The sequence below is a fragment of the Hippopotamus amphibius genome, chromosome X, assembly GCF_030028045.1.
Source record: "Hippopotamus amphibius kiboko isolate mHipAmp2 chromosome X, mHipAmp2.hap2, whole genome shotgun sequence".
NCBI lineage: Eukaryota > Metazoa > Chordata > Mammalia > Artiodactyla > Hippopotamidae > Hippopotamus > Hippopotamus amphibius.
Window position 1 is genome coordinate 42,081,069 of NC_080203.1, and position 24,178 is coordinate 42,105,246.

At 37.5% G+C, this 24,178-nt stretch overlaps 1 protein-coding gene across 1 annotated transcript in view; it reads right to left on the reverse strand.

Annotated features, from left to right (window-relative positions):
- Positions 1-608: 608 nt before the first annotated feature.
- The window catches only part of DNAAF6 (dynein axonemal assembly factor 6), a 37,600-nt gene continuing 14,030 nt past the window's right edge, over positions 609-24,178 (reverse strand). The window contains exons 5-6 of the mRNA XM_057719222.1: positions 5,918-6,003; positions 609-738 (exon numbers count right to left, since the gene is read on the reverse strand). Coding sequence (XP_057575205.1) covers positions 609-738; positions 5,918-6,003 — 216 coding nt within the window. The remainder of the gene's footprint in view (positions 739-5,917; positions 6,004-24,178) is intronic.

The window sequence follows — 24,178 nt, forward strand, 5'->3', positions numbered from 1 at the left end:
AAACACTGAGAACAGGACCAAAGAAGCCGAATAACACTGTGTGCTCAAGAGTATTTCTTATACAAGTAAAACATGTTGTTAGTATGGCATATCAAACTATTTATAATCCTCTGTTATTTGTATATTCCTAAACAATAGTGAGAGCCTAAACAGAGAACACTCGAAATCATTTGATTAAATCAACCAAAAGGAAACTAAATAAACTTTTCTGGTAACAATAATGACCAGTTGCTATGCAACGGATTGTATCATGGTATAATCAATTGGCTTAAATTTTGCAGACTATTGAAATAAGGGGACCAATCATTTCAAGGTCATATTTCAGTTATTTAATTGACCATGTAGTAATCTAATTGGTTAACCTGTAAATTTTATCCAGCTATCATTATAAAAATGGAATAGCTTATTTGTATGAGAAAACAGTATTTCCTACTAGATTAATAGAAATGACTATAAATGATCAGAATAGCACTAGAATTGAATTTAGGCCCTTCTTGAAATATGTCAGAATAATAAAGAGAAGATAGAAAACATTAATCAATTTTTTCAAAAATTTTTTATTTTTTATCAGCGGTCTTTTATCACTTTTCCTCCTTATTTATGCTTTTTCAGAAGAAATTAATAAAATCCAACTCTCGTTTCATAGTCACAGTGACCTCGAGAGTCTCGGTTTCAAAAATATAGAAAGCTTTGGCACTGTCGCATTCCACAGGATGGGGAAAGTTTACCAACAGCCTCCTAAAAAACAAAGCAAAATAAAAACGTAGAATCAGTGATATCAAGGCAATGGGAAGCAACGTATATCATCACAATAGTAGGAACCAAAAAGCATTTAGACAGTATGAATCCTGGATCAAAACTAGGCCTAAATAACACAAGTAGTATACCATTTTTTTGGCCTTAAAAATCCAAGCAGTGGTTTTGACCACCCCTCTTTTTTTTTCTTTTTTCTAAATTGACCTCATTTTGCATTATATAAACAGAGTCTCAGGCTATGTTTATTGACATTGAAATAGAACCACTGCAACTTCAAGTTGGTTGGCTAGATCTGTTGCCAGTCAGACTTATATGTAGATGCAATGTGGCTGCCTGATAGAAACCTGAAAATTGGAATGGTTCTTAATAATCCTGCTAACACAACTTCAGGCTGAGTCTCTACTACAGATGTAGTTATTGAAACTCAGGCTTGGAATGATTTCAATACCAGATCAATGAAAGTGCTTTTCTCTGCTTGCTTCTGGTTCTTTCTACTATACATTGACAAAAATTTCCCTGTGAGAGATTGCCGAGTGCAGTTTGCAGGTTATGGCTCAGGTGCTGGATAGCTGTATGCTTTAGATGCATGGCTGGGATGAGACATCCATAATTCTGTCATAGCGGTATGAATCTGAATTATGCAAGTGTCGGTACATGCTGGTGTCTGAAGAAAATTAAATACATGAAACACTTGTTACCGTACATTCTCAGTTAGAGAAGGCTTGAGTATCTCTATAAAAAGTGGACAGAAAAGGTCTTTTAGAAGGTGTAAGATGCAAATCAGTAAAGGAATGTGGTAATTTTGGGGGGTACTTATTGAATACTTGTACAAAGAACTAGTATTTGAAAACAAAGTCCTGGAAAATCAATTGCCTCTTTACTCATTTGCAAAGACCTAAGTTCAGGAAACTGGGCTCATTAAAAGTATTTATCACCCATCTCCGGAACCTAAAGGAGAAATTTTCTGTTACTCTCGTTCCATTCCAGATATTTGGGGTAGGAGAGACAACTCTCTCCACTTGAAGTAATGAAATCGCAATGTATTTTTTTTTTTTTTTTGGCTGCTAGCTTTTATTTATTTATTTATTTATTTATTTATTTATTTTTAATTAATTAATTAATTTATTTTTTTATCCTTTAACACATTTTTATATGTAGACATTTTTCTGGCCAAGATGCATTAAGGTTTAGTCTCATCTGAAAACAGATTTTTAATGAATTAACAATGTTTTCAGTTTTCTTCACAATATACACAGGATTGAAAAGTTTGAGGAACATTTTAGGAAATAGTGGAAATTCACAATATTAATGAAATGACATACAATAAAATTAAAATATTTTGTGCTTCCTGCAGTATCAGTAACCTATCACATGTAACCTTATTCTTTTTTTTGGGGGGGGGGTACACCAAGTTCAATCATCTGTTTTTATACACATATCCCCATATTCCCTCCCTCCCTCAACTCCCCCCCACCCTCCCTCGAGTCCCCCCCACCCTCCCCGCCCCAGTCCTCTAAGGCATCTTCCATCCTCCAGTTGGACTCCCTTTGTTATACAACAACTTCCCACTGGCTATCTATTTAACAGTTGGTACTATATATATGTCTGTGCTACTCTCTCGCTTTGTCTCAGCTTCCCCTTCACCTCCCGCCCCCCCCAAACCTCGAGTTCTCCAGTCCATTCTCTGCATCTGCGTCCTTGTTCTTGTCACTGAGTTCATCAGTACCATTTTTAGATTCCGTATATGTGAGAATCGCAATGTATTTTAATATACCCTGTAATATTTGGCATCTCAAAAAAAAGTGGGTGCAAAAACCATTTAGAATACATTTTTTTTTTTTGGCTGCACCACGCAGCTTGTGGGATCTTAGTTCCCTGACCAGGGATCGAACCTGGGCCCATGGCAGTGAAAGCGTGGAGTCCTAACCACTGGACCACCAGAGTCCATCTTTTTAAAGTTGTTTACAATATAGGTTGTACTAGAGTTAGATTTGCTTTATCCCTTATTCTACAAATGATAATATATTCACTTTTAAAAGAAAGCAAAGCTCAGTGTGGTAGCTTCATTGCACTAAAAGACATCTATAAAACAGCTGAAGAAGGAGTTCCAATGATAATGTGCACTTCTCTATCCAGAGAGAAATAAATTCAAAAGAGACAGTGGCCATTGGAATGATCCATTTATCCCTGCACTTTTGTCTAGTCCTTAGGAGTATGGCTTCACATACTAAAATTTTGAGTAGAAACTGCAATTTATCTAGGCTCTTAGAAGAAAGAAAATTACTGTCTGATATCTGAAGTGAGATTTATATTTTAAACAGTATAAAATTCTACAAATACTTAACCATATACAACTCATTGAAGAACAGGACTGTATTTTATCTTGGTGTCCCCCCAGTGTCTAGCAGACTTCATAAATGTTTGTTGATGAATGAATAAATGAATGAAAAGCAAATAGGTCACCACAAAATGATATGTGAATAACTAGTATAGATTATATACTATAATAAAATATGAATGAACATTTAAACCCAACCCCTCTGCTTCTACATTGAAAATATATTTGCCTTTTAAGAAGCTACAGTTTAGTCATTATCAAATGTTTATCCAGTGTTAATTTTCATTAGAAATTATTTAAATGCAAACAATAATATATGAAAGTAAAACCAAAAAATTACCTATACAGTAAATTCTAGTTTAAAGACTCACATGCTTACATTTATATTAGAGAATTCAAGTTGATGTTTCTTGCAAGAGATTTAAATAAAGGACAACCTTGTTCTGTGCATAGTCACATAATGCATTTTTTATTTTATGTAGTTAATAAAGTCTTTGATTTACACATCTGGGCTACAAAAGGACATGGCCTTTTTAAGGTTTCCTATTGGAGACATAACTATTTTCGAAGAAAGTGCAAAAATAGCTACTGAGCTGCAATTCTCTATTCCATTTAGAAAACTTTTTTTTAGGTATTTACATCTTTGAACATCAGTCAACTGTGAATCTAAATCAAAGGAGCACAGCAAAGGTGAGATGATCTAAAACAACAAACAACCAAAATTCACTCATATTTGTCTTTAGAATGTGTTTTTATTATCACATTCAAGGAATTCATTTAGATATTCTTACAATTCATCTTAAAAACTAATGAAACCCCACATGAAGATAAAGTCAGGAGATTCTGAGACATTATACAATTTCCCCTTTCCTCCTTTCTACCTACTCCATGTTGGGAATCTTCATGCCAAAATAACATTTGAAAAAATGAAGAATTCAGCAAAATGTTTTATTTCTTTTTGAATCTCTAATGCTAAAAATCTGGGTTTTATTTATAATTTTCATGCAATTGATAATTAATAGACTGATTTTACTAGTCAACTCAGTTAAAATAAATTCGCTTGTTTTGCCTTATAGATACATGAGCAGAATGTCTGCTCTTATCTTTCTTGGAGCCAGTAAGCATGGTGTTATATGTGTCAAAGCTAGAAACTAAAGAAAGTAGATGTGAATATCAATAAGCTAAAAAACAAGACACATTTCCAATAATACAATTTCAGATAATAGCATGGCTCCAAAGAACGTTCAAGTGTTTAGGAAAAGTGATAAAAACTTTAATTCTATCTTCTGCCTTCTATCTTAGCTAATGATTTTTTTTCTTAAAAGACAGTACTTTTATGCACTGAGCTTTTAACGTATAAGTACTGTGTGATCCAAATGACCTAGTGCAGCCCACATTCTATGTGGAAAAATATCTCTGTGTGAGTCTTTCATTTAGTGGGCTCTGATAGATATCTGGAATGACAGCATAGCCAGAGCAGCTGCCTAAAGATTGATGGAGACACTGAGAACTGCTAGGGGAACGGAAATTAACTCCATGGTGTGTAGATATGTGTGTGCTTTTAATAAGTGCACAAATATCATGGAAGATTGACTGTTCATTTAACCAGCTTTCCTTGCAAAGTTTGGGTGGAAGGGTAAATGCATGTATAACATGTAATGCAAAAAATTACAGTACTCCTTGAAGTAATGGTAGGAATAAGGAAGGTAATTTTTATAACATGAGACAATGTTTTGAGTGAATACATTTTTGAAATTATATTAAGTAATGAGAAAATATTTGATACGTATTCATCTGTAGATCATTTGGGGTTAAATGCATATACTGTAGAAATCAAGGTTAAGCTATGCATGTACGTTGGGTTGTTTACACATAGAAGTCTTTTGTACCCAGAGATCTAACTTTGTTATTTTCTTGAAGCCCTACAATCAACAAAGGAGAATTATAGGTACTGATAACGGAAGGAAGAGAATGTGCTAGCAGCTGACTGCTCCCCACACCCAGTTTGAAATGTCTATGAGTTACAAAGAACCAACTGCAGTCAACCAAAGTATGCTCATTGCTGTACATCCAGATGAAAAGTGAACAAAACGGTGAGATATTTAGATATTTTATCTAGCACATGCCAGGTTCTATCGATTCCTTCCTTATAGAGTTAGTTTTGAGAGACAGGGCTGATTTATCCAGGTTTCAGGATAAACATTTTTATCAGAATTTTACCGTATATATTGTATTTGGGGAACATGATTTGAACTTGTATAATAACAAGACTATTTTGAAAATGTCAAATGTTTAATTGAATTATTCCATTATCCTCTGCATTATTTTTTAAATGTATTCATGCAACCTGAGGATCTAGTGATAAATTAGCTGTTAGAATTTTTGTTTTAAGTAATTGATGACAAGACTTTTTGTTGGTTTTTAGAGGAATATAATCAAGTTTAACCTTAGAGCCCCACAGTATCCAAAACGTTGAAAGATTGCTTTTTTCATGCCATCACGGTACCAAAAAACCACATGCAAGACTTACAATTTAAGAGATTTTCACTTCTAGCTAATTTTCCTGACAAATAAGCACACTGTATCTGAATGTCAAGGACTATGTTTTGGTGGTATCAACCTACTCAAAATGTATGCGTGCAAAGTAGGAAAAAATCTAGGTATTTACAAATATATGTTTATACTACCTAGATCAAACATCTGAATGATTAATTGACTTTTTCACTTTTCTTCAGACTTTAGGAGTGATAAAAAATAACTACGTACACTTTTATAAAGGATATTGACTAAAGATTCATTATTCTAGTTCTAAGTTTTACTCACTTATTAGGAGTACGGAGGTCAAGGACCGTTTCTTGAATGTCGATTTTAATTTCAGAAGGGTTCATATTTGGCAGCTTAATTTTAACCTGAAAGAGAAAATGAAAAGAAAAATACTCTTGTCTTGAAGAACAGTTAATTTGAAGAGTGCAGTAAAATATGGGGGAATGAGAAGCAATACTTATTTAATGCCGACTGTGTGCCAGACTACACTCTTTCCTTGTAACAATCTTGAGAAGCAATACTTATTTAATGCCGACTGTGTGCCAGACTACACTCTTTCCTTGTAACAATCTTGAGAAGCAGTGATTATTACCCCCATTTTGCAGATGGAGAAACCAAGATATAGAGTTTAGTGAGTGATCCAAGGCAACTGTCTAATTTGACTAAGAACTACCTGCCTCCAAAGCTATTATAGAAACACTTTGGTTACATGCCTGTACCTTCATTACTTGAAGGTGCATATTAATGCACCTGCTAGAGTTGGAGACCTTCAACTGCCTTTTTATCACTGGGTACTTTGTATAAAAAATGTTTAGTTCTCATGTTGGGTGTGGATTGGTGATGACATGTTGTAGTCTCCTGGTATAAACTCCCATACCACATTTCCTAGAGAAATATAGGAGTCTAGAAAAGTTGTTAACAGAACAAAAAAGGAACAATATGATCCCTACACAAAAATGGGACTATTTATTGATTTAGTGAGATTTCACTTAAAACTGTCTTGTCAATTACCACATGGCCCAGCAATTCAACTCCTGAGTGTGTGTGTGTGTGTGTGTGCTCAAAGGGTTAAAAGCAGGCACTCAAACAAAAATATGTACATAATAGTTTTGTTCAGAGCAGCACTATCCACAATATTCAAAAGGCACAAACAACCCAAAGGTTCATCAAGTGATGAATGGATAAACAAAATGTGGTCTATCCTTACAATGGAATATTATTCAGCCATAAAATGGAATGAAGTACTATTACATGAATGACCCTTGAAAACATTAAGCTAAATGAAAGAAGCCAGGCACAAAAAGCCACATATTGCAGGATTCTAGTTATCTGAAATATCAAGAACAGGCAAATTCATAGAGAATGAAAGCAGATTGGTGGCTACCAGAGGGGCTGGGGAGGGAGAAAAGAGGTGTGATTGTTTAGTGAATATGGATTTCCTTTTGGGTTAATGAAAATGTTCTGGAATTAGATAGTGGTGATGGTCGCACAACATTGTGAGCATACTAAGTGTCATAATGGTAAATTGTATATTATGTGTATTTTATCACAATACAAAGTCTCATCTCTAACTCTAATTTAATTCATTCTCTGTTTGATAGAAGTTCATGTTGTCTCTTGGGCTGTCTGTCTGTCTGTCTGTCTCTATCTCGGCATATAGTTTCCATAAACAAGTTTCCAATTTTAAGCTAAATTATGAAGCCTCTGCTAACGTGAATTAGAAGACTTGAAATATTGGACATCTGGTGAGTTCAGAGCGAGAATAGCAAGGATAAAAGCAACAGGTTATGAAGGAAATATATATCAAACAAGTAGTGGGAAAAACTAGAATTCCTTATAAGAAGCTTTAAATAGGCAATAGTGTTTTGTGATATAAAGTATGTGAATAAATACGTCTGTGAGTTATATTTTACTTTATTAAATCTGTATCTAAACAAACATAAATAGCGCTCTAGAGGTCTTATCTAAATATATCCTTTGGTTAATATTTCCATTAAGCAAAGAATTACCTCCTAATTTATATTTTGAAAATTCCAATCTTAATTAGAGATGCTTTTAGTGAGAGAAATAGAACATTTCTCAAAGCAGTAGTTATAAGGGCTCTACCTCAAATTAAATGAGCAGTCTATTTGACAAGAAAGACCTATTTTTACTACAATAACATTCAGATCTGATAGTCAGATTGAGGTGTTCTTTAGTTGCAGGATGACTCATTTCACCTGGACTAAGAAATACAAATATTTGTTTCTTTAGTTTGAAGTGTTTATATCTTTCAAGGTAAAAGATTATTTCCCCAGGGCTGAAATGACATTTGAGTAAGGAAACAAATTATGACTTAAGAGAAATTTAGATACAGCTTTTGGGTAGAACTTCAAAGTGGTTCTTAAAATTGTCTGCAACTCTAGTTAAGGGTAATTCAGGAACAACTCATTAATTTTTCCTCTTGAGGAAATTAAAATTGTGTACTAAAAAGGTTTCAGAGGAGGGACAGGAGAAGGAACAAATTAAGTGGAATGGTACACATTAATATCTCATAAAATAGAAGATTCAATGAAGAGTCAACAGAAAACTCCTCCTTAAACGAGTCAGACTTCTTCAGAAATATTTTTAATGAATACCTGGAAAATAGACATGGTTATTATTGACTTTGAACTGATTGTACCCAAGACCTAACTTGTCCAGTATTAGTAAATACAGTATGTCACTGACCAAAGGGATTGATGTTCCTCTCTTTACGTAGGATGCAAATTGAATTCATTTCAAAGAAAAATTATTTTAATAGGTAAACTAAGGAAAACTGCTAAAAATTTCATTGGGAAACTTTCAACCTTTTGGGAGATCAAACTTTGGAGTCAAACTTGGTCTTGAATTCTGGTTCTGCCACATGTGAGTTACTGTTTATTAGTTATCTACTGTTGTATAACCAAAACTAATTACACCTCCTCCCCCATTAATTTATGGCTCAAAACAACAATAAACATTTATTATCTTACACATTTTCCATAGGTTAGGAATTTGGACGTGGCTTAGCTAAGTAGTTCTGGCTTAGTTAGGGTCTATCATGAGGCTGTGGTCAAGGGCTAAGCTGCAGACTTCTGAAGGCTTTAACTGGGGCTAGAGAATCTGCATCCAAGATGGCTCATTCATATGTCTGTTGGCAAGAGGGCTCAGTGTTAGGGGAACCACTGAATGAAACAGCCTACCCTGGCCAGGCACATAGTAACCACTTGCATGAGTTATCTTACAGCAGGTGGTCCTGGTAAGGAACCTGAAACTAACAAGCTACCAACTGCAAGAATTCAGGAAAGGTCAAAAGGAGAGCGAAAACTCCAGTCCATATGTCCTACCAACCTCCGAGAATTCTTCTCTCTGTAATCTGTCTTGGCTGAGCAATGTGCCACCAGAAAGGACCCTGAGTCAGAATAATTGGCCAGAGACAACTCGGAAACTAACCCCATTCCCATAAAACCTGAGACTGCAAGTCACATGGCAGAGCAGTTCTCCTGGGCTCCCTTGCCCTGCTGCTTTCCGCCTGGTGCCCCTTCCCAATAAACTTTCTTACTTTGTCAGCATGTGTGTCTCCTCAGGCAATTCAATTCCAAGTGTTAGACAAGAGCCCACTCTAGGGCCCTGAAAGGGGTCCCCCTTCCTGCAACATCAGTTCTTCACCACATGGACTTCTCCATAGGACTTAGGGCCCCGAGTGTCCTTACGACACAACAGCTGTGTTCCCCCCAGAGTGAATGATCCAAAAGTGCGAGAGAGAAGCCATGCCTTTTTAAAAAATGTAGCCTCAGAAATTATACACTTTCATTTCTGTAATATCCTATTGGTTATACAGATCAGTCCCATTCGACATGAGAGGGGACCCCACAAAGGGAAGAACATCAGGAGGTGAAAATCATTGTGGGCCATCTCGAAGCCTGGCTACCACCATACCCAACACTAACTTCAATTTACACTTCTGCCTTCCGGCCTTGTGAATAAAAAGTAACAGGAGAAGAGTCCACTAATTTAAAGTTTGTGAGATCCTTTCTTCCCATGTTCAGCCTGTCTTCGGGCAAGTCGTAGAAACTACTCCTTTAGTCTCTTTAGGAATTCACTTTGGGATTTTCCTGGAAATGGGTAAATGTCAGTCAAATTGCTTACAAATTGTTTCTCGTTGTCATTCATTTATTCTCCTCCATGTGTTGTAACAGAGCTTGCTTAATATGCCAAAGCCTTTGGGGGTGGGGTCATTAATGTGTGATTGTCATTTTGAGTTTTAAATTTCCTCTTTATTGTCTTATTCTTATGCTAGATTTATATGACAAGATGGTTCTTAAAGACATTATATTCCTATAATCTGTAAGTGATTAATACAGGCTCCCCAGGTCCTCTGATATGTGTCTTTGATCATATTCTATGTTGTTTGAAACTTGAAATGAGAAGGCCAAATAGCAAATGTTCATTGGAGATCAACCATTTTAGGCTTCCTCCTGAACTCTTGCTTCCTGAATGCCAGAACAAAAGAATAAGTGATACATACCTAATATATGTAACTTGACCAGTCTATACTATCTACTGAAATTTTAGTGAAGCTTAAGACATACAGAAAAATTTGGCCTGACGCTTTGAAGATAATCTTACTTTACAGGTTCTAGATATTGTAAAAATATATTTATTTGACAGAAACACAGAAACCACCTCCAATATATTTGATTCTTAGCAAAGAAGTTAAGACTATATGAGTTCCCATTGGAAACATAACAACATTAGGAAATTTTGATTAACAGAAAAGGTTTGGGTAGGACTCATTCTGAATTGCTTCAGTGATTTAATTTCCCGTTGTTTAACTATGGAAACACATGTGAGATATTTTTTTCTATTGCAGCCATAGTATTTTATAAAAACTCTCAGGAGCAATGATAATCTATAGGAAAATGAAAACAATTAAAGGTGATGGATCCCCTATTTTGAAATTGTATAACTACCTCCGGAGAATAAAAATATAGAGTTATGTGTTCTCCAAAACTGGGATACAAAACCAATAGATATATTTTAAAATTAATGGATACATTTTCTATAAAGTTAGCATTGTGAAACATTCCAGTACTATATGGCCACGTCTGTTTCAAAAGATCATGGAGCAGGACTTCTCTCCTCCCATTAGGAGTCAAGAGTAATGAGTCAGCTCATTCTGGAGTAAGAACACTTATCTACAGGACCTTCATACTTCTATTGGTACCCACACTCATCCCCAAACACAGCCTCACCACCATTATCTGTCTTGAGACCACCAGAACTAAATTCGTTATACTTTTATCTCTATTCATCACTAAAAAAACAAGAAGGCTCAGATTTCCAAGTCCTTCCTTATCACCTAATAATTACCATCTGGTCTTCATATTTTCTATTTTGTTTCCACTTCCTACCCCTTACCAACTCATGAAACCCTTCCATTAGGTCTCTGGAACACATAGTACAGCATTCCTTATCTCATAAGCCTCTTTCAATACTCTCTGCAATTTTTCTTAGTTTAACTGAAATCTGGATTTCTCTTGATGACACTGATTCCCTTATAGTCTTCTCAATTTGTGCCTGTTTTTTTCCCCTCCCAATCCCCTTATGTGGCTGGGCATTCCCCCTTTCTTCCAGGTTTTTAAAATAATCTCATGTCTTTCACACTATACCACCAATTACCCACCTTGCAATCATTTACCAATTCTTGGGTCAGACCTTGCTCAACTTCTCCAAGAACAGTTCTTTGTTCTCTATTGATATTTCTAACATTAACTGCTATCTTAAATATTAGTCATTTAAATATCCACTCAGATAACCTTTCCAACATCCTAGCCTCACTTCCTGATGAGGTGAGATGCCTTCAAGTCTTTGCATAAATATTGCCTTCTTAGGGAGTTCTTTCCTGACCACACTATTTAAAATTGCAGCCACTACCTACACTAGTACTCCCTATCACTTCCCCTTGCTTTTTTCCCCTTCACAGCGTTAATCACCTTCCAATGTACAATAAAATTTATGCATTTATTTTGTTCATTTCGCTTTCCCACTAGAAAGTATGCTCTGTGAGTACAGTGATATTTGTGTTTTGTTTATTACTATGGTATCTCAGTGCTTAGAACAGTACCCAGCACATCATAGGTACTCAATAAATATTTGCTGAGTAAATGAATAAGTGAATTTTTGCAAAGATGTTTCAATATTAAGAAATTGAATTTACGAATAGACAAAAGTAAAAATATCACATGATCTCCACAAATGTTAAAAAGGCATTTAATCAAATTCATCATCCATTCTTGCTTAGAACTCTTAATAAAATCAGAACAGATGAACAGTTCCCTAACACACAACCCAAAAGTCAGTATCAGGCTGGATGAGGAAACATTAGAAACATTCTAACGAAAGGGAGAAATAAGAAATAATACCATTATTTACCACTATGATGTAATGTAGTTCTGGAGGCACTAACTCATGCAATTAAGCAGGAAAGAAATGGGATGTTAAATTATAATTATCTGAGGGAAGAGCAACCCACTGGAATGAACAGCAAGGATCAGGAAATAACATAGTGAAGAAACAAAAAGAAGGCCATGGTGGCTAGAACATAATGAACAAGGAAGAAAATGTGGTATTTGACGAAACTGAAAAAGTAGGTAGGGGTCAGATCATATAGGGCCTCATAGACCAAGATAGAGTTTGGATTTTGTTCTAAGTGCAATAGGAAGCCTTTGGAGGTTCTGAGCAAAGAAGTGATGTGACCTGATATACATTTTAAAAGGATTTCTCTGGACACTGTGTAAAGTTTGCAAGAGAGCAAGAGTGGAAGGTGGGAGATGAATCAAGAGAGAATCATAATGGTCCAGGTGAGAGATGATGGTGGTTTGAAAGATGATAATAGTTGTGGTGGTAATGACAATTAGATGGATTTAGAATATATTTTGAAAGTAGAGCCAGTAAGACTTGCTGATGAGTTGCATAGGAGGTATAAAGGAAAGAGAAATAAGGAATGATTTAAGTTTTTAGCTTGTGCAATTGCGTGAATGTTGTTGCCATCTCCTGAGATGAGGAAGATCAATGAGAAAGAGGTTTGGGGAAGACAAGAGTTCTGTTTTGGACATGTTAGGTTTGAGTTGCCTATTAAACAAGTGGGCGATGTCAAGTAAATGGTTGGTTATATGAATCTGAAGCTCACAGGAGCGGTCAAGACTAGAGAGATAAATAGTATTTAAAGCCATGGGACTAGATGGAAAAAGAACAGAGAAAAAAAGACATAGGTGTTTTTCAGAGACCTAGAAAACTTCAGGCAGAAAAAGTAGAGCCAGTGATCTGGGACCATAGGAGATGAGGAATGTCCAGTGATTTTGGAGGAAAACCAGGAGAGAGTGAGGTCATTAAAGAGAAAAAAGTGTTTCAAGAAGGAAGGAGTTATCGACAGGGTGGAATATTGCTGAGTGGTCACTCTCATGTCTTCAATCTCTCTTTTTCTAATTTTGTCCAGGACAACTCTTCATTTTTCAGGATTGTCCCTCTTATTGCAGGATTTAGAACATCTCTGGCCCCTGAGTACTAAATGTCAATAACATCCTGTAGCCAAAAATGCCTTCACGCATTTCTATAATTTGCCCAAGGGCCCATACCATGACTATTTCTTTACAGTTTGCTCATTAAGTCTAGTGACACATAGTAGGCACTCAATAAATATTACATGAGTAAATGAATGGATTCTTATTAGCAACTGAAAAGTATTCTTAAGTCTTTTCTATCCTTAAAAAAAAATCCCTAAACCCGGCCTCCTCTTCAGCAAACCATCTCCTCTTTCTCCTCCCTTACACTGCAAAATTTTCTCAAAGAACAATCTATATTTGCTGCCTTCTCTTTCTCACTTCCTATCCACTTCTCAGCTTTCTGCAACCCAGTGTTGACCCTTACTATACCTCTGAAGCTGCTTTCTTCCAAAAATCACCAAAGACTTCTTTTTTTTTTTTTTGGCTGGATCATATGGCAGCTCTATTTTCAGTTTATTGAGAACTCTACACTGTTTTCCATAGTGGTTGCACCAAATTACATTCCACCAACCGTGTACGAGGGATCCCTTTTCTCCATATCCTCACCAACATCTGTTATTTGTAGACATTTATTTATTTATTTTTTTATTTTTTTGGGGGTACACCAAGTTCAATCATCTGTTTTTATACACATATCCCCGTATTCCCTCCCTTCCTTGACTCCCCCCACCTCAAGTCCCCCCCACCCTCCCCGCCCCAGTCCTCTAAGGCATCTTCCATCCTCGAGTTGGACTCCCTTTGTTATACAACAACTTCCCACTGACTATCTATTTTACAGCTGGTAGTATATATATGTCTGTGCTACTCTCCCGCTTCTTCTCAGTTTCCCCTTCACCCTCCCGCCCCTTCCCATACCTCGAGTTCTCCAGTCCATTCTCTGTATCTGCGTCCTTGTTCTTGTCACTGAGTTCATCAGTACCATTTTTAGATTCCGTATATGTGAGTTAGCATACAATATTTGTCCTTCTCTTTCTGACTTACTTCACTCTGTCTGACAGATTGTAGTTCTATCCACCTCATTACATATAGCTCCATCTCATCCCTTTTTATAGCTGAGTAATATTCCATTGTGTATATATGCCACATCTTCTGTATCCATTCATTTGTTGATGGGCATTTCGGTTGCTCCCATGTCCTGGCTATTGTAAATAGTGCTGCAATAAACATTATGGTACAAGTTTCTTTTGGGATTATGGTTTTCTTTGGGTATATGCCCAGGAGTGGGATTACTGGATCAAATGGTAGTTCTATTTGTAGTTTTTTAAGGAACCTCCAAACTGTTTTCCATAGTGGCTGTACCAACTTACAGTCCCACCAACAGTGCAGGAGAGTTCCCTTTTCTCCACACCCTCTCCAACATTTGTGGTTTCCAGACTTTGTGATGATGGCCATTCTGATTGGTGTGAGGTGATACCTCATTGTGGCTTTGACTTGCATTTCTCTGATGATGAGTGATGTGGAGCATCTTTTCATGTGTTTGTTGGCCATCTGTATGTCTTCTTTGGAGAAATGTCTATTTAGGTCTTCTGCCCATTTGTGGATTGGGTTATTTGCTTTTTTGCTATTAAGCTGCATGAGCTGCTTGTATATTTTGGAGGTTAATCCTTTGTCCGTTGTTTCATAGGCAATTATTTTTTCCCATTCTGAGGGTTGCCTTTTAGTCTTGTTTATGGTTTCTTTCGCTGTGCAAAAGCTTTTAAGTTTCCTGAGGTCCCATTTGTTTATTCTTGATTTTATTTCCATGATTCTAGGAGGTGGGTCCAAAAGGATGTTGCTTTGATGTATGTCATAGAGTGTTCTGCCTATGTTTTCCTCTAGGAGTTTTATAGTGTCTGGCCTTACATGTAGGTCTTTAATCCATTTGGAGTTGATTTTTGTGTATGGTGTTAGGAAGTGTTCTAATTTCATTCTTTTCCATGTTGCTGTCCAATTTTCCCAGCACCACTTATTGAAGAGGCTGTCTTTTTTCCATTGTATACTCGTGCCTCCTTTGTCAAAGATAAGGTGCCCATATGTGTTTGGGCTTACTTCTGAGTTCTCTATTCTATTCCATTGATCTTCCTTTCTGTTTTTGTGCCAGTACCATGCTGTCTTGATCACTATGGCCTTGTAGTATAGTTTGAAGTCAGGAAGCCTCATTCCACCAACTCCATTTTTCCTTCTCAAGATTGCTTTGGCTATTCGGGGTCTTTTGCGTTTCCATACAAATCGTAAGATTTCTTGCTCTAGTTCTGTGAAAAATGCCATTGGTAATTTGATTGGGATGGCATTGAATCTGTAAATTGCTTTGGGTAGTACAGTCATTTTCACGATGTTGATTCTTCCAATCCAGGAACGTGGTATGTCCCTCCATCTGTTTGTGTCGTCTTTGATTTCTTTCATCAATGTCTTAAAGTTTTCTGCATACAGATCTTTTGCCTCCTTAGGCAGGTTTATTCCTAGGTATTTTATTCTTTTGGTTGCAATGGTGAATGGGAGAGTTTCCTTAATTTCTCTTTCTGTTCTTTCATTGTTAGTGTATAGCAATTCAAGAGATTTCTGCGCATTAATTTTGTATCCTGCTACTTTACTAAACTCATCAATTAGTGCTAGCAGTTTTCTGGTAGAGTCTTTAGGGTTTTCTATATATAATATCATGTCATCTGCAAAGAGGGACAATTTTACTTCTTCTTTTCCAATTTGGATTCCTTTGATTTCTTTTTCTTCTCTGATTGCTGTGGCTAAAACTTCCAAAACGATGTTGAATAATAGTGGTGAGAGTGGACACCCTTGTCTTGTTCCTGTTCTTAGAGGGAATTCTTCCAGTTTTTCCCCATTGAGAACGATGTTGGCTTTTGGTTTTTCATAGATGGCTTTTATTATGTTGAGGTAATTTCCTTCTATGCCCATTTTCTGGAGAGCTTTTATCATAAATGGATGTTGAACTTTGTCAAAAGCTCTTTCTGCATCTATTGAAATGATCATATGGGTTTTATCCTTCAGTTTGTTGATATGATGTATCACGTTGATTGATTTGCATATATTGAAGAATCCTTGCATCCCAGGGATAAACCCCACTTGATCATGGTGTAAGATTTTTTTAATGTGCTGTTGGAGTCTGTGAGCTAGTATTTTGTTGAGGATTTTTGCATGTATATTCATCAGTGATATTGGTCTGTAGTTTTCTTTTTTTGTGACATCTTTGCCTGGTTTTGGTATCAAGGTGATTGTAGCCTCGTAGAATGAGTTTGGGAGTGTTCCGCCTTCTGCAATATTTTGGAAGAGTTTGAGAAGGATAGGTGTTAGCTCTTCTCGAAATGTTTGATAGAATTCGCCCATGAACCCATCTGGTCCTGGGCTTTTGTGTGTTGGGAGATTTTTAATCACTGCCTCAATTTACGTACTTGTGATTGGTCTGTTCATGGTTTCTACTTCTTCCTGGTTCAGTCTTGGAAGATTGTATTTTTCTAAGAATGTATCCATTTCTTCCAGGTTATCCAATTGATTGGCATATAGTTGCTTGTAGTTGTCTCTCATGATCTTTTGTATTTCTGAGGTGTCCGTTGTTACTTCTCCTTTTTCATTTCTAATTCTGTTGATTTGCATCTTCTCCCTTTTTTTCTTGATGAGTCTGGCTAATGGTTTATCAATTTTGTTAATCTTCTCAAAGAACCAGCTTTTAGTTTTATTTATTTTTCTTATGGTTTCCTTCCTTTCTTTTTCACTTATTTCTGCTCTGATCTTTATGATTTCTTTCCTTCTGCTCACTTTGGGGTTTCTTTGTTCTTCTTTCTCTAGTTGTTTGAGGTGTAAGGTTAGGTTGTTTATTTGATCATTTTCTTGTTTCTTAAGGTAGGACTGTATTGCTATAAACTTCCCTCTTAGAACTGCTTTTGCTGCGTCCCATAGGTTTTGGGTTGTTGTGTTTTCGTTGTCATTTGTTTCTAGATATTTTTTGATTTCCTCTTTGATTTCTTTAGTGATTCCTTGGTTGTTTAGGAGTGAATTGTTTAGCCTCCATGTGTTTGTATTTTTTGCAGTTTTTTTCCTGTAATTGATATCTAGTCTCATGGCGTTGTGGTCTGAGAAGATGCTTGATATGATTTCAATTTTCTTGAATTTGCCGAGGTTTGATTTGTGACCCAAGATATGATCTATCCTGGAAAATGTTCTGTGTGCACTTGAGAAGAAAGTGTAGTCTGTCGTTTTTGGATGGAATGTCCTATAAATATCAATTAATTCGAGATGGTCTAATGTGTGATGTAAAGCTTGTGTGTCTTTATTTATTTTCTGTTTGGATGATCTGTCCATTGATGTAAGTGGGGTGTTCAAGTCTCCCACTATTATTGTGTTCCTGTCGATGTCCCCTTTTAGAGCTGTTAGCATTTGCCTTATGTATTGAGGTGCTCCTATGTTGGGGGCATAGATATTTACCATTGTGATATGTTCTTCTTGAATGGATCCCTTGATCGTTATGTAGTGTCCTTCCTTGTCTCTTGTAATAGCCTTTACTTTCAAGTCTAATTTGTCTGATATGAGTATTGCTACTCCAGCTTTCTTTTGACTTCCATTTGCATGGAATATCTTTTTCCATCCCTTTCCTTTCAGTCTATATGTATCCCTTGGTCTGAAGTGGGTTTCTTGTAGGCAGCATATAGAAGGGTCTTGTTTTTGTATCCATTCAGCCAGTCTGTGTCTTTTGGTTGGAGCATTTAATCCATTTACATTTAAAGTGATTATTGACATGTGTGTTCCAATTACCATGTTCTTAATTGTTTTGGGTTTATATTTGTAGGTGTTTTCCTTTTCTTGTGTTTCCTACTTAGAGAAGTTCCTTTAGCAGTTATTGTAAGGCTGGTTTGGTGGTGCTGAATTCTCTTAACTTTTGCTTGTCTGGAAAGCTTTTGATTTCTCCCTCAAATCTGAATGAGATTCTTGCTGGGGAGAGTATTCTTGGCTGTAGGTTTCTCTCTTTCAGGACTTTCAGTATATCCTGCCATTCCCTTCTGGCCTGCAGAGTTTCTGCAGAAAGGTCAGCTGTTATCCTGATGGGTTTTCCCTTATATGTTGTTTGTTGCTTTTCTCTTGCTGCTTTTAATATTTTTTCTTTGTGTTTAATTGTCGTTAGTTTGATTAATATGTGTCTTGGTGTATTTCTCCCTGGGTTTATTCTGTATGGGACTCTCTGTGCTTCTTGGACTTGGTGAATTATTTCCTTTCCCATGTTGGGGAAGTTTTCCACTAGAACCTCTTCAAATATTTTCTCAGACCCTTTCTTGTTTTCTTCTTCTTCTGGGATGCCTATAATTCGAATGTTGGTACGCTTAATGTTATCACTGAGGTCTCTGAGACTGTCTTCTATTCTTTTTATTCTTTTTTCTTTTTCCTGCTCTGTGGCAGTTATTTCCCCCATTCTATCTTCCAACTCACTTATTCGTTCTTCTGCCTCAGTCATTCTGCTGGTTTTGGAACATCTAGAGTATTTTTAATTTCAGTTATTTTGTTATCCATTGCTGTTTGTTTTTCTGAGTTCTTATGAACTGTTTCTTGTACTTTCTCTATTTTGTTATTGAGATTTTGTATCATTTTTACTATCATTACTCTAAATTCTTTTTCAGGCATTTTTCATATTTCCTCCTCATTTATTTGGTCTTGTGGGTTTTTTTCCTGCTCCTTTGCCTGCATGGTGTTTCTTTGTTTCCTCATGGTTGTCCAAACTTTTGGGGTTACTTGTCCTGGCGATAGAGGTGTTTATAGAAGACTGTCCAAGCCTCAGACTAATGTCCAAGTATTGGATTAAACAAATATGAAGTCTAGGAAACACATACATGTATAAGACACACAATTACTGGATCCATTAGGATATAAGGCTCTAGAAATACCTGACAGAACCCCAGTGTGCTATCAGATATTCAAAGAGAAACTCAACAGAAGTTGATAACTGAAACAGAACAAATCAGAGACAAAAGCAAAAGCAAACAAACAAACAAATAACACCTTACACATACAAACATTAATCCAGGGAGGTTTTGTAAGCTAGGATCAAATATAGAAAAGAGCCAGAGTACCACCAGAGAGAATGGAGATTCTCAGAATGAAATTAGACAACTGTACTAAGACCTAAGATAAAGACAAAAGCCTAATATTAAATACCAAGGCAGTGCGTCATCTGGAGAATAGAGCAAGGCGTCTGAGCAGACCGATAGTGTTGCTTATAAGTATGTTAAGATAAAATAAACTTAAAATGGCTGGAAGAAAGGGGAACAGAAGAGCGTAATGTGGTTGGAAATATGCAAAAAAAAAAGAAAGGAATAGAAATGTATAAAAGATAGGGATGAAAGGAAAGTATGAGAGATATATTGTCCGTACTACCAAAAACTTAGCTAGATATAGAAGTATATAAAAAGGCAAAAAAAAAAAAGAATAAAAAATATCATTAAAAAATTATGTTATAAAACTTGTAGATCCCTTAGGGCTAAGATCGTATTTAATAAAGAAAAAAAAAAAAGAGAGAGAGAGAGAAAAAGAAAAAATCCAGAACTGATCCCAGAATGGACCAGTTCAATAGGTATTGATACTACTATTTCTGTTTCCTTAGCATCTCAGCTGTAAGTGTCCTTCTTGCCTTGGGTTTTTTTGCATTATTCTGTGACCAGCAGAGGTTCCTTTATTGTTCATCTGTAAGCCTCGGTGTGTGGGGAGGGAGAGGGTACAATAGTGGCTCCTTCTCCTGGGAGTGAGTGAGCAGTGGCGCATTGTTGTTTCAGTCAGGCTTGGAGGTGCCTGTTGCAGAGGGACGCTGGTGGCTCAGGCGTAAACAGAAAGTCTTAGAGTTGGGCCTCTCTCGGGTTTTTTGTTGTTGTTGCTGTTGTTGTTTTTTTTTTTTTCTCTCGGCAGCCTCCCTGCTGCTGGCGTTGCAAGGGATTTTAATCTAGCCCCGCCTGAGTGCCTGAGGGTGCTTGTTATCCCTGAGTGCCTTAGGTGGCCCATGGGCGTCTCTACACTGCCTGTTGCAGAGGCGCCGAAAGAGAGAGAGAGGCTACGCATGCGGCTCCTCCCCCAGCCCGTGAGCCTGCAGCCTCCAGCCACCATCATGGCCGGGCAGCTCTCAGGGACGGGCACTCCTCTCCGCAGACCTCCTCCCTCCTGTCCTCTCGGTCCATCACCCTACTGGCAACAATGTTTCTCACTCTGAACCAGCCCTCTGGTTCCCACGCTCCCGCTCCCGGACCCTCTGTTCAGCCGCGGATCGATGTCTCGGTCCGGGAACGCTGAGCTGTGCTGCGGACCCTCCGTATGTTTCTCACTCCCTCCCATCTGCCACAGCTCCCTCGCTTCACCCTCTTTGAGCCCTCGTAGATGCCTCCCTACCAGCTATGTCGGGCTCCCCGCGGTCCTTTCTGGTGTCCAGCTGGTTCTCTGTGGGAATTACTGCGTCCTTCCGTGCATTCCCAATGCATCTGTGGAGAGGGGTGCACTCCACGTCTCTCTACTTCGCCGCCATCTTTTCCCCCCTGTAGACTTCTTGATCACACCAAAGACTTCTTAATTGACGAATCTAAAAATTTCTTCTGCATCCCAATCCTGCTTTACATCTCTACAGCAGTAGATACAATTATGGTTTTTCCCATCTCTGCATATCTTTCTCAGTTCCTCTTCCTTTATCCATTCCTCAAATTTTATATTTTCTATGGTCAATCTGAGAATCTGCTTGCATAGATTCAGAAGTTTCTGCCAGTTCTGGTTCAAGGATTCTGGACCATGTAATTGAAATATTTGATGAAACCTCCTCAAAATGACATAACCAAAATGTAAAAATACTGATTTTGTTACCAAGCAATATGTATAAGGCATCTTTCACCCTTATTTAATCCCTGACCTTAAACCCATCTCAAACTCCCTCTCCCTCTCTCCTACCTCTGTCTCTCTTTCTCAATCTCTATCTGTCTATCTATCCATCTCTATCTCTATCTCTCTCATTTGGGGGACTTTTATTTTCATTTTTACTAATTTTGGTATTATTTAAAAATTTAAATATATATAACTTCCATCATCAGAAATATATTAAGTCTATACAATTAGATTAGCTTTTAAAGGGAGGGTATTCATCCCCCTACCATCATAATGGAAAAATATTATGATATTAACTATAAATGTATGTATATTACTGAAAGAGCCATTAGAAATTTAATTGAAGGTTTACTGTGCTGCCTGGAGCTGAGGAATTGTATTACAGCTCAAATATCCTTCTCCCTGCCACATAGTCTGATATATAACCAATCAAGTAAGGTTAGCATAATCAGAAAGCCTACCAAAAAAGTGTCCATCCTCCAGAATTTTAAGTGGGAAAGAGAATCCATTCCATTATCAAGCAGCCAAATCTATTTATTCATAAGAAGTAAATGAAAATGACTGTTTCAACCTTAAGAGAGAAATTGGGATTTGAGAAGCACACCATTCAAGAAACAAGTGAATTCTCAGAGGATGTGCAGACACTTTTCTCAGAATGATTGATAGCTCTTTCTGAGATGAATGCGTGTGGTAAACATGTGACTCTTGGTTGTGTCTGCCAGATGGTGACTGACTCCTATTCCATCCCTGACTCTCACCCTATTCCCAGTGAGATTTAGAGGTGGAGTGAGGCTCATATCCCAGTGAGGAGGTGACAATGAAAAATAAAAACAGGCTTAATGGCTTGTTTTTAAAGTCACATTAGCATGTCCCTTTATCAATATAGATCCTTTATAGTAGGAGCACCAAAATATTATGTATCCATTGCAGCTCAAAAAGAGTATCAAGCCATCTGCAGGCTTGTCCCCTCTCCTGGAACAAATAATGGGCCATTTGGCAGAATATCAACAAACCTAACCCATTTATTTTTGAATTTTAGAGATAGTGTGCTGTTAAACACCCATGGGTGAAAATGGACATCCACTGACCTACTTCCCCACTGCACCCATCTCCATTCATGCCACAAATAGTCCTATGGGGAAGCCAGGCTATCTCCTTACATATCTTCCATACCTAAAATTCCCAAGAGGTCAGGTACTTCAGTCATCCCTGTTTCTCAGCGGTAGGCAGGTTCCCATTCTTTCCAACTTGTTTCTATGACAGCTTTTTGGCTTCTCCATCATCATTGTTTGTATCTCCAAAGCCATGCCACAATTTCAATCTCACTTCATTGAGCCGATATCTCTTAGTTTTCAATACCTAGCCTGGAACTTGAGTGAGAATTTACAGTGTCTCTGTTCGAACTTTGATTGTTGAGCCCATCCAAAGGGCCATTTATTCTGTCTCCAGTTAGTACTATTTCTGCAAGTTTCCTAGTATCCCCCTCAACACCTTCCCCTCTCCAAATGTACACATACTACTTAAAAACAGTTCTACTTCATTCCAAGCCTGATGCAAAGCCAGCACTCTGTGGTAGTATATTCTAACCCCTGCAGAGAGCAAACACCAGCTCTGAAAATCAACATCTCCAGTCTCTGTCTTTGAGTTCCATAGAGATTTGTATTTCTAACAGCCTGCTGGACACATCCAACAAGATTTTCTACAGGCATTTCAAACTCAATATAACCCGAACTTAATATTTTTCTTATAGAAATTTGTCTTCTTTCTCTCTTGCATTCCATACCTGATCCCTACAACACAAACAAAACCACCCTTTGTTTACTCTCATTCCAAAAGCAATAGATAGTTGTTGTAAAAAACACAGAAAATTCAGATGAGCAAATATGAATAAAAACATCTCTAAGACTATCATCCAGGTATAAACCACTTTACCTCCCCATATATTGATTAATGCCATCACCATTCACCTAGTCACCCAAGATAGAAATCTGACTCCTGTTTCTCCCTTACATATCACATTCAATCACTTTCTAAATCCTATCAATACTACAGTTGATCCTTGAACAACATTGGGTTTGAACTGTGAGGGTCCACTTATGTGTGTTTTTTTAAAAAATAAATACATACTACACATCTACAGTTGGAATCCACGGATGCAGAACCACAGATGTGGAGGGCTAACTGTAAAGTTAAAAGCAGACTTCTCACTCTGTGGAAGGTAGGCACCCCTAACCCCTGCATTGTTCAAGGGTTAACTGTACCTCCAACATGTCTACTGAAACCATTCTTTCCTCTCTATCCCCATTGCCACAGTCCAGGCTCTTACTTCTCTTACCTGAACTAGTGCAACTGGTTCTATCAACTGGTCTTCCTATCACTTGTCTCCCAAACTCACACTCATCTCTTACCATAATCTCCACCAAATTATCCACCATAATCTGCCACTTGAGTTGTTCTGAAATACACATCTACTTGTTTAACTCACTTACTTTAAAACATCTAGGAACTCTATGCCCACAAAATAAGTCCAAATTTCATGGTGTCTTAGTCTGTTTGGGCTGCCATAACAGAATACTATAGAGTGGAAGTCTGGGAATGCCAGACATGCCAGCATGGTTGGCTTCCGGTGAGAGCTCTTTTTCTGGCTTGTAGATGGCTGCCTTTTCACTGTGCTCACATGGCAGGGATAGAAAGCAAGCAGAGCAAGCCCTCGGGTGTCTCTTTGTATAAGGGCACTAATATCATCATGAGGGGACTTCCTAGGTGGTGCAGTGGTTGAGAATCCGCCTGCCAATGCAGGGGACATGGGTTCGATCCCTGCTCCAGGAAGATCCCACACGCCGCGGAGCAACTAAGCCCATGCGCCACAACTACTGAGCCTGTGCTTTAGAGCCCGTGAGCCACAACTATTGAGCGCATGTGCTGCACCTACTGAAGCCCACACGCCTAGAGCCCGTGCTCGGCAACAAGAGAAGCCACGGCAATGAGGAGCCCGCGTACCACAATGAAGAGTAGCCCCCACTCACCGCAACTAAAAAGAAAGCCTGCACACAGCAAAAAAGACCCAACACAGCCAATAAAATAAATAAATAAATTTATAAAAAAAAACATCATGAGGGCCCCACCCATGTGACCTCATTTAACC